Genomic DNA, 11,692 nt, shown 5'->3' on the forward strand with positions numbered 1-11,692 from the left:
TGTTCAATGTGAGTGAATTTATATTAATTTTCTATGAGAGACGGCACATAGAGGATCTTAAACGAGTGCTTATGTTATATGAAATTTATGAAATGAGTTGCTAAATTTAATATTACCCATAATTACATAATTATTTATCAAACCAACTGTTTTTCTATGGACAAAATATATTTAAAAATATATATTTTGTCCATAAGTAACAAAATGAGGTTGTTTTTCTTGTACTGATTTCCGGTCTTCCTTACATGGCTTAGCTGCTACCTAGTAGTAAATATAGGATTTAAACGAGTGCTTATGACATTTATGAAGTGAGTTGCTAAATTTAATATTATCTGAGCCTTGGCAAGGGAAATATTTAATACGGCAACAAATTTCATAAATTTTATGACATCAGCAAGAGTGAAAAATTCTATTTATCAAACAACCTTAAATTTCCTTATTCTATGGCCTTCGTTTGAGGTCAGCCTTTTTACATCTTTCTACAAAATGTCCCGGCGACACGATCTGGGCAACACATAAATGTGATTACTAAATTGCAACTCGTGGTCAAAGTTATGTTGGCATAATCTCAGTAAAACCTACTAACAAAATTGCTGTTAAAGTGATTTTTGACTCGAAATAAAGGCTTTGAAATTTTTAGACCAGCATTTAAAACATACGTGCATGGTTTCCCGGGACTATATATAGGAGACGGACGACAAAATAAAGTAATATTATAGTGCGACTGGGGAAGGAGAACCCAGGGGAAGGGTCTTCCTTGGGGTAAATGAGAGAGAAAAAAGGGGTGAAGAATTTTATGGGGGTAACGATTTTAAAAATTTGCCATTTTGGAAAAAAAAATATCATGCATTTGCCATTATTTCGTGAATTTTATCGGACTCCCGCATTTAAAACATACGTGCATGGTTTCCCGGGACTATATGTAGGAGACGAACGTAAAGGTCCCTTGACAGTTGGAAATCGAAAAAGAGCAGGCTAATGCCGCTGTAATGGCAAAATTTCCCTCATGGCAACCTGCATGGCGTTGCCCGTCTTCATTAGCCCACAAGGTGCAGAAAAGTAGGACGTAAAAATCCATTCATTTCTTTTATTTTTAAAAAACATACGCGTAGATATTGCCGTTAGGTTTTTTGGAAAAATGTCATGTCCTTTACCTTTCATTTGAACTGATTCATCAACTTCTAGGGAGGGCATGTTGTCTGTTTACACGGCGAATGGATACATGACCTATTTTGCGTTGTAATTATTCTGTGTGCTACGAGTTCATATCGTTTTTAGTTACGAATTTGGGAACAGTACTGTTGTGTAATAAAATTATTTATGTTTCACATATTTACTATAATATGGAAAGGGTTATGTCTTTGTTGGGTTGAAGATGAATTCAAAATACCTGACTCTAAAAGCGAAAAGATTCGTTTTCGTATTCCCGTATTAGTTTTATTTTTGATAAAAATGACTTTTACCATTGTTTTTTTTTTAGATTTTGATTATATAGTAATCATCACCAACCAAACTAAACTAAAAGAGAATGATGCTGTATTTATTAGATGTACTGTTGATAGTAACCCACCAGCTTCTATCAAATGGTTTAAAGATGGTGATGTAGAATTACCCACAACAAATTCAAATATCTACTTTATATCATCAACATCCTGTTTAGATACTGGAAATTATTCCTGTTTAGCTACAAATTCTGTTTATGCAAATCAGAAAAACAAATCATTGGAACTGCTTGTTCACTGTAAGTATTTAGTTATATATGTTCACTATGTTTAGTAATATTTACTGTTTGTATATTTATATAGGTTTACCATGTTTAGTAATATTTACTGTTTGTATATTTATATAGGATCACTATTTTTAGTAATCTTTACTGTTTGTATATTTATATAGGTTGACCATTTTAAGTAATAGTCACTCTTTGTATATTTATATAGGTTCACAATGGTAAGTAATATTTACTGTTTGTATATTTATATAGGTTCACCATGGTAAGTAATATTTACTGTTTGTATATTTATATAGGATCACTATTTTAAGTAATAGTCACTCTTTGTATATTTATATAGGTTCACCATGGTAAGTAATATTTACTGTTTGTATATTTATATAGGTTCACTATGTTTAGTAATATTTACTGTTTGTATATTTATATAGGTTTACCATGTTAAGTAATATTTACTGTTTGTATATTTATATAGGATCACTATTGTAAGTAATCTTTACTGTTTGTATATTTATATAGGTTCACCATTTTAAGTAATAGTCACTCTTTGTATATTTATATAGGTTCACCATGGTAAGTAATATTTACTGTTTGTATATTTATATAGGTTCACCATTTTAAGTAATAGTCACTCTTTGTATATTAACATAGGTTCACCACGGTTGGATACAAGAGAGGATCACAGACTCAAAGTATCTGGTGATATTGGAGAAACAGTTGAATTAACAGCAGAAATTATTTCCTATCCTGGTGCTAATTTTCAATGGTTTTATAAAGATAATGGTAGTGATATAATGATTGGGAATCAAGAATCATATTTTGTCATCAACAATCAAAGATTTATAAATAGTTATAGATCTGTGTTAAGAACAAATATTAAATCAAATGAGATGTACAGACAGTATTATTTAAATATTACCAATGATGATGAACTGAGTAATAGTTTACAGTTTCAACTTATATCTGAGAGTAAGTTTAGTGTATAATGTTTAACATTTGATTTATTCGTATATAATAATCTGTTTCTGGAAGATTTGTTCATGGATCTTTACAAAATCTTCTTTTTCAATCATCTTTAAAAAAGTAAATTAAAAGGATACTACGTCTTGAATAACCTAGTCCTGTGGCTAATATTCGTGTTTAATAGTGACCATTGGTTAAATAAGTATGCATCCCACACTTTATCAAGTTTGAAAAAGCGACAATCCGGTGTATACAAACAAACTTTGCCAATGATTAATATTCGTTGAAAATTGTGTCGGTGGTGGAGTATTCATTCTAATTTATATGAATTGCTTTTTCGCGGAGTCGCTTAATCTCCTACGAGGCATTATTATTCCGTCTTCAAAATATGTCTGACAATGTCGAGGCCAATTCAAGAGTAGAGGTCAAGGACGCGGGAAACCCCACTTGAGAGTTACTTCCCCTTGTGATTACACCGGATTTCCTAGACTCACGATTTGAAAATCGCTTAATGGATGTATTAAGCGTTTTATAATTAAGTACTTGATTTTGTGGATATATCGGATTATAGAGGTATTTTGATGTATGGTTAGGACACCAGGTAAGTCCACTGATGGATATATACTGTTATTGGCCAAATTTGAGCAAAATTAAATTTCATGTTCATCCTAAGACGTAGTATCCCTTTAAAGTATGAGAAAATTTGAACCTCATTATTTACTGTATATTTTTTTAAGCTGTCCCAGATAGTCCACAGGATGTTAGGTTATTGAATGAAACATCAGATACAATTTGTATTGAATGGATACCAGGATTTAATGGTGGAGCACCAAAAAGTTATATAGTTCAACATTCTACTGATGATAAAACATGGATCAATTCGCCCGCAATACCAGATAGTACCAACAATGGTCGAGTTGACTATTGTATAGAAGGATTAGAACCAGATACTAGTTATTATATCAGAGTGATAGCTAGTAATAAATATGGTGAAAGTAAAATTGGAACATTATCTCAGAGTGAACTTCCTAAGACAGCACCGAGACAAGGTAAGAATAACAACAAAGTTTTACAAGATAACAAGTTGTCTACCTTCTCTTCTTTGGTTAAAACTGATTTGTTCTAGATAATAGGTATCAATTTACTGTTGGATCTATTGAAAAGACGAATTTTAATTAAATAAGAGTTGAGAATATGAACACTAGTTTGATAAAGACTATAGCTATAAATAGAATATTGATATAGACTGTAGGTTGCATGCATGGTCAGTATTAGTATTATAAAGTTTGCAGTCATCCTTGCTAGTCATGTAACATGTGCTTCATGTCTTATATAAATCTTATTAATGCAACAGCTGTTTTCATTCCATCCTGATGAGCCAGTCGGCCTCTGGTTAGAAGTGAACTTTCTAATTTTATAAAAGAGAGGAGAAGAAGCTGGAGCTAGAAGTTGACCATTATTAGATTGGGTCATATCTTCGTTTTGGAACATCAAATTAGTTCAAAAAGGATTTTATATTGTGGATAGAACATTCGATTGGTTCATAGTGCTTATAAAATATAAAGGATGACAAAGCTGAAGCAACCGGAGAAATTCCATTTGGATAAACCTGGTGAATGGCCAGTATGGAAACAAACTTTTAGTCGATTTAGAATCTGAAGTAAATTACATAAAGAAGATGGAGATATTCAAGTAAGCGCTCTGATATTTTGTATGGGTGAAACTGCTGAGAAAATATTTAAAACTTTTACATTTGATGCCGAAGAAGATTGGAAACTATTTCATTCCAAGTAGAAACATTATATTTGAAAGAGGAATATTTAATACTTTGAATCAAAATGAAGATGAAACAGTGGAATCGTATATCAGGAGATTATATGAAGCTAGTGAACATTGTGATTTTGAAGATTCTATTGATAGAAGAATTTTAGATAGACTTATAGTCGGATTGAAAGATAAATCAGTGTCACTTTAATTACAAATGGAACCAAATGATTTAACATTAGCTAGAGCCATAGAAATTGCTAGAACACCGAACTTGTGAAAACGCAGAATAAATCGCCAATAAATACAGAAGATATAAGGCAAGTAACTCATGGAGACAAGGTTCACAGTCACGATCAAATAAACCTAGACATGTGTTCAACAAGGGAATATCCAACTCATATCATCAATCGTTGAGTAATAATCATGGGCAATATCAACATCAAAGGACATTTATTCATAAACAATGTTCAGCATGTAACAAAAATCATGGTTCAACTGGCAACTTTCCAGTTGTTGGTGCAGTTTGAGAAGGTATCGCAAAATAGGACAATTTGCTGTAAGATGTAGGTCAAAGTTCATCAGAGAAGTAAACTGTGCAATATCAGACCATAATATAAAAGGTAATTATAACAATGTTGCAAGTGACAGTAGTAATCAAAACAATAATACAGTGACAGATGGAAATAATTTTATGGAGAGCCAAATTGTGCAAAAGTGTGATGTGAAAGAAAATATCTTTCTTGGAACTTTATATGAGATAAATAATTGTTTAGATGGTAGTGTTCCTGCATGGCATGTAGAGTTACCAATATTGGGGAGAACTGTTAATTTTAAAATTGATTTAGATGCTGATACCTCAGTGATGAGTGAAAAATCTTACACTCAGTTGAATCCTAAACCTAAACTTAAACAAAGTGACATAGTTCTTAGAAATATTTTGCTTAGGATATTTTATAGTGGAAACTAATTATAAAAATGAAAGATTTACTTTTCCAGTTTATGTTATTAAAGGACAAACTGTAGCTGTACAAATGGGATTAATTAAGAGAATTGAAACTGTTAATGATGATGTTTTTGGACCTGTTGGATTACTTAAATGTGAGCCAGTTCATATAACTTTAAAAGATGATGCTGCACCTTATGCAGCTTATACAGCAAGACGTATTGCTATACCGTTACAGGAGAAAACTAAAGCTGAAATCACGAGATTAGTAGATAGTGATATTATTGAACCTGTTACAGAACCGTCAGATTGGTGTGCTCCAATAACATCTGTTTTAAAACCGTCGGGTCAAGTAAGACTATGTGTAGATCTCAGACAATTAAATAAAGCTGCCAAACGTGAGAGATATGTTTAACCTACGTTTGAAGATATTTTACATAAACTTAGTGGTGCTCGTTATATTTCAAGATTAGATGCTTCCGGTGGATTTCATCAAGCACCTTTGGATGAAGAAAGTCGCAAGTTGACAACATTTATAACACCTAGTGGACGCCATAGATTTAAAAGGCTTCCATTCGGAATTTCAAGTGCTCCGGAAATCTTTATGAGAATTATGAACAATCTTTTAGTTGATTTAAATGGCGTTGTTGTTTATATGGATGATATATTTATTGTTGGTGCTACAATGGAAGAACATGATAAGAATTTAGATGCTGCTTTACAGAGAATTAAACAAAGTGGATTAAAACTCAATAGAGATAAATGTGTATTTCGCCAAACAGAGATAAACTTTCTTGGACACAAAATTACACAAGAAGGTATCATTCCACACCCAGACAAAGTTTCTGCAATAAATAATCTTCAGAAACCTAATAATGTACCTGAATTACGTAGAATAATTGGTATGATAAACCTTAGGATGTTATATTCCAAATTTGTCAAATACTATGCAACCTTTAAATGAGAAAAGATATCTGTTGGACATGGGATAAAACTCATGACGAAGCATTTTCAAAGATCAAGAATCTGATAACCTCTTATCCTGTTATAGCTGTATTTGATATCAAGAAACCGACAATGGTCAGTGCTGATGCCAGTCAATATGGTATAGGTGGTGTGATTATGCAACAACATAATGATATCTGGAAACCTGTTGCATTCTGTTCTAGAACTTTAACTGATGCTGGAACTCGGTACGCCCAAATTGAGAAAGAGTGTTTGTCATTGGTGTGGCTAGTGAAAAACTTGATAAATATTTATGGGGTCTTAATTCATATAGACTAGTAACTGATCATAAACCCCTCATTCCATTAATAAATAGAAAAGACATTGATCAAGTCCAAGTTCGCTGTCAAAGAATGCTGATGCGTTTAATGAGATATAATCCAATTGCTGAATATTCTCCAGGAAAAACAATGATAGTAAGTGATACGCTGTCACAAGAAGTCCTCAGTTAGATAATAGTTTTAATGAGTTGGAAGAAGATGTTCGAGTTTATATTAGACCAATAATTAGTTCATGGCCAGCGTCTGATAAACAATTAAACAATATACCTCAAGCAATTTTAAATGATGAAATTTTACAAAGTAAATAACAAAACGTTCGAAATGGTTGGCCAGACTTTAAACGAGATGTTAATATGAAAATTCTTGATTATTTATCTGTTCGTGAAATATTGTGTCAAATAGATGGATTATTGACTTATTTTAGTAGAATAGTCATGCCCAAGTCGATGCGTCAAGAAATGATTGATAGAATTCATGATGGTCATTTAGGAATTACTCAGTGCAGAGGGAGAATCAAAATGAGTATTTGGTGGCCAGGAATTTTGAAAGAAATGGAAAAAAAAGTACAGTCTTGTGAATTTTGCCAGAACAGTATATCAACTCAACGAAAAGAACCATTGTTGCCAACAAGTATGCCTGAACGTCCTTGGCAACATTTGGTTGCAGATTTACTAACTTTTAAAAGTAAACAATATATGGTGATAGTTGACTATTTCTCAAGATATATTGAAATAATTTATATGAGTTCAATAACAAGTGCAAATACAATTCATAAGTTAAAAGACTGTTTTGCTAAATTTGGAATACCAGAATTGTTGACCACTAACAACGGGCCACAGTTCAGTTCTGCTGAGTTTAATAGATTTTGTAATGATTATGGTATAAACCATGTCACCAACCAGTCCTTACTTCGCCTCAGCTAATGGTGAAGCAGAAAGAGCGGTCCAGACTGCAAAGAAGATTTTAAGCCAAGATGATCCAATATTAGCTTTATTGGTTTACAGATCAACGTCCTTGCAAACTACAGGTGCAAGTCCTGCTCAGTTATTAATGGGAAGACAACTCCGTACAACTTTACCAACTTTATCCAGAAATATAAAACCAAGATGGCCGAATCTTAAAAATGTGAGGGGAAGGGATCGAGATCATAAAGATAGGAAAAAGCGAAATTTTGATTACCATAATTCCTCACGTGATTTGAAAGAACTTAACCCAGGTGACAATATTATAGTGAAGTTAGATTGGGAAAAACGTGGAACTCCAGGAGTCGTAATACGCAAATGTGCTCAACCGCGTTCATATATGATTAGGACAAAATACGGATTATTTCGAAGAAATCGTAGACATTTATTTCTTACTAATAAAGTTCGATTTGCTGCTAATGCGTTCGATGAAGATTTTGATCCGATTGATATAGATATTCGTGTTAACAATCATCAGGATGTGAATCCACCAGATCCACCTCCTGATATTCCGCAACTTCCAGTTCGTGTAGAAAAACCTGTCTTGCGTCGCTCAGGTCGCACAATAGTTAAACCTGAGCGATATCGTGATTAAATAGCAGTACATCGAAATTTATGTTGTGTATTAAAAGTTATTAACTAAATAACAGAATAATTGTGTTAATTGTGTTAATTGAAAAGATTGTTATTAGTGTATGCATTTGAGATCAAACTAGTGATACATAGTTTTAAAATGGAGATGTTGAGAATATGAACACTAGTTTGATAAAGACTGTAGCTATAAATAGAATATTGATATAGACAATTGATTGCATGCATGGTCACTTGGTCAGTATTAGTATTATAAAGTTTGCAGTCATCCTTGCTAGTCATGTAACATGTGCTTCGTGTCTTATATAACTCTTATTAATGCAATAGCTGTTCTCATTCCATCCTGATGAGCGAATGCCAGTCGGCCTCTGGTGATTCGACAATAAGATTTTGAGGTAAAACGTTCTAAATGATATACCTGTATTCAGAAAAATAAATTAGCTGATATATGGCCTTTATTTAATAATATTTATTTTAATGCAATTGATAAATTAGATAATTTTTCAAATATATTTAACTTACAGATGGTGGTAATGGTTGTGATGTTTGTGATGATAGATTTGGTGTTAAATAGACAGGACTCGATTTAAGGTACTGTAATTATCTCTCCTGTTCTTGAGATTTCTAAGTTGTCTTGTATTTTAGTGGTAACTATATTCCTAAAAAAATTTTATTGATATTGAATTGAAATTTCGAATCATTTCTAGGTAAACGAAAGGAACCGGACCAAACGTAAGTTAACCATAATTTCTTCCTTCCCTCTTAATGAAATAATGGTGATCTTCAGTTGCGGTTGGTCAATCAGATATCCTAAAAAAAAATGTGGGTTTTACAATTTCTCCCAATCCCAATTGTATCATTGATATTTTGATAGTCATGTGTTTCATGATGTGTTTTATTTAGTTTACAACGTATGAACAAGGTGTTTTTCGAAAGTTGTGAACAGTAGAAAAATTATGCAGATAATACGATTATACGGTTACCATATTAAAAAATATTAGAATACTGGAAGCCAAATGATAAAAAAATGTTTCTTTTCTCTGCAGGTATGATAGCGTTACTCCCAGAAGCACAGGTAAATTATTGATTAGTTAATGTTTTAATGTTCATGGGATGAATCATTATATGTTATGACCTATTGAAAATTAGACTTCTGTCTAAATGGGTTGCCAAATAAAGCTATTATTATTATTAATATTATTATTATTATTATTAATATTATTATTATTATTATTATTAATTAGTAAAATCTCCAGTTGGCAGGATTACGTTATCCTGTATGAATCTTTTTCATTGATTTCCAGCATTTTACCTAACATGTAAGGGCTTAGCTGTAAATTGTTAGACAATATATCGTGTCTATTGTTCAGACTACAATAATATTATTGACAGAATATTTTCAATTTTGATGGTGTATCTCTCCAAGGACATGCCAGATTAATTTAAAGTTAAAGAACCTAAATAGTTGGTTGAAGTTTGACTGATAGAAATATTAAAATTTATATTCGTAATTTTATAGCTGATGGTAGAAATATGTCATAGTTTCAGTTTTGACAAGTCGTCATTTTAACATTCAAACGCGGATAATTCTCGGCTCATGGATTTGACGGCTAGAATTTTGACGCTGAGCTGTGAACGCTATTAATGATTATCTCGTTTAAAAATTCCCGTTTCTAAGACTAAAGTACAATTGGTCAAACGGATGACGAACTTGTCCATTTAAATGGTATAACAAAATATTTATTTTTCTGCTGTCTTTAACAGAAATTAAATATAAAAGCAGCAAACATTTACAACAAAAGGCCAATTACTCTTCTGTACAAGATCATTACCAATATCAGGCAGCAACTTTTGAGTCCATAATAAACTTTTTAATTTTTGTTATTTCATCACTTTTGTTGCGATGCGACAGGACAAGGATACACATGGCTAAAATATATATTTAGTTTTCGGGGAAGGGAGGGTTTGATTCTCCCAAATGTACAGGCCTAGGGTGGAGCAGACACTTTATTTAGAAATTAGGATTAAGGGTCTTGATATTGGGTTTTCTTCTGTTCTTATTCTGATCTGAAATTAGAAAATATAACTCGCCCAATGGGCGAGAAGTATAATATCTGTTATGTACTGATTGTTTTTAGTTTACTATGAACAATATTATCATTTAAGTTCTTATTTTTTGAATATGCAACTATCATTTTCATGGGGGAATTTCTCTTGAAGGCTCTTATAGTGGGCATGAACTATCTTGCTTGCTCGATTGCTGGTTGTATTAAACGGGACAACAAAGGGTGCTATGCCTACATTATGATGAATATTTAGTCCTATAGGTCTTGCTGTATTCAATGTCTCAATCCAATGGGCTTCCCTAGATGGACGGAATTTGGTAGTTTCATCTTCGGGCAAGTCAATTTCTATACGCTCAATTGGGATTAGGGTGAGATCGTCTATTGAATGGTCGTCGAGGTTGAAATGATTAGAAACAGGCTTGTCTTTCTTTAATTTGATGTCTGACCTATGAGCATTAAAGCGAGTTCGTAAATTATTCTTAGTTTCTCCTACATATTGTTTGGGGCATTTCTTGCATAAAATTAAATATATTACATTCGAATGTTCACATGTTAGATGTTCCGAGATCGGGTACCTTTTATTCGTAGAGTTGCTTACAAAATAATGAGTTTCTGATTTAAAGGGTCATGTTTTGCATCTACTGTACAAACATGGAGCACTTCTTAAACCTGGAGGTACTTCGGCATAAAGTCTGTTTTTAGCTGCTATCTGTGCTAAGGTGGAATTTTTTATGTTTCGTAAAAATCGTTTAGAATACCCACGCTCTTTCAGGTTTGAGAAAACAATCGTACAGGCTTGGTTGAAATCAGAAGATCTTGTACAAATACGATGAAATCGTAAAACTTGTGACTTAATTATACCAGAAAAGGTATGTTTTAGGTGAAAGGAGCTCTTGTGCAAGAGTTGATGAGTATCAGTTTCTTTGAAATACACTTTAATATCCAGTTTATTTGTTTCTGCTATGGAATCTCCCTTAAAGACTGTGGTATCGAGAAAGTCTATGCTTTTGTCACTCACGTTTGCGGTTAGTTTGTAATAGTTTAGGGCTTGTTGAAGAGACGATGGCTATCGTATTTTATGTAATACTAACGAATTTGTTTTTACTTTTGAGTATGTAATTATAGAAAGTAATACCTGTATACTTTTAGCAATAGAAACATGAAAACAAACATATAGTATGTAGTTACTCAAAGTTTCACGCTATCGCATAGTGTGATACTCTGAGTAACTACATGATTTTTTAGGTTATGCTTTAATATTTCTATATCGCTCTACAATTATTTGCAAGACAATAATAAAGTAAATATTTTCACTTTTAAAATATTGCTCAATACACAATAATTAAATCACGATTCCGTTTACACGGTATCACGCAATTTGATTGGAT

General features: G+C 32.4%; 1 protein-coding gene across 1 annotated transcript; it reads left to right on the top strand.

Moving 5' to 3' along the window:
• Positions 1-1,006: 1,006 nt before the first annotated feature.
• Positions 1,007-8,242, top strand: LOTGIDRAFT_174356 (hypothetical protein; the record flags this gene model as incomplete). Its single annotated transcript, XM_009052962.1, has 8 exons — positions 1,007-1,049; positions 1,481-1,741; positions 1,982-1,991; positions 2,026-2,079; positions 2,246-2,299; positions 2,334-2,695; positions 3,427-3,738; positions 7,713-8,242. 8 exons carry the CDS (start codon positions 1,007-1,009, stop codon positions 8,240-8,242), a joined length of 1,626 nt encoding a protein of 541 aa, XP_009051210.1.
• Positions 8,243-11,692: the final 3,450 nt, after the last annotated feature.

The sequence above is a fragment of the Lottia gigantea genome (genome assembly GCF_000327385.1).
Source record: "Lottia gigantea unplaced genomic scaffold LOTGIsca_193, whole genome shotgun sequence".
In the NCBI taxonomy this organism is placed as follows: Eukaryota; Metazoa; Mollusca; class Gastropoda; family Lottiidae; genus Lottia; species Lottia gigantea.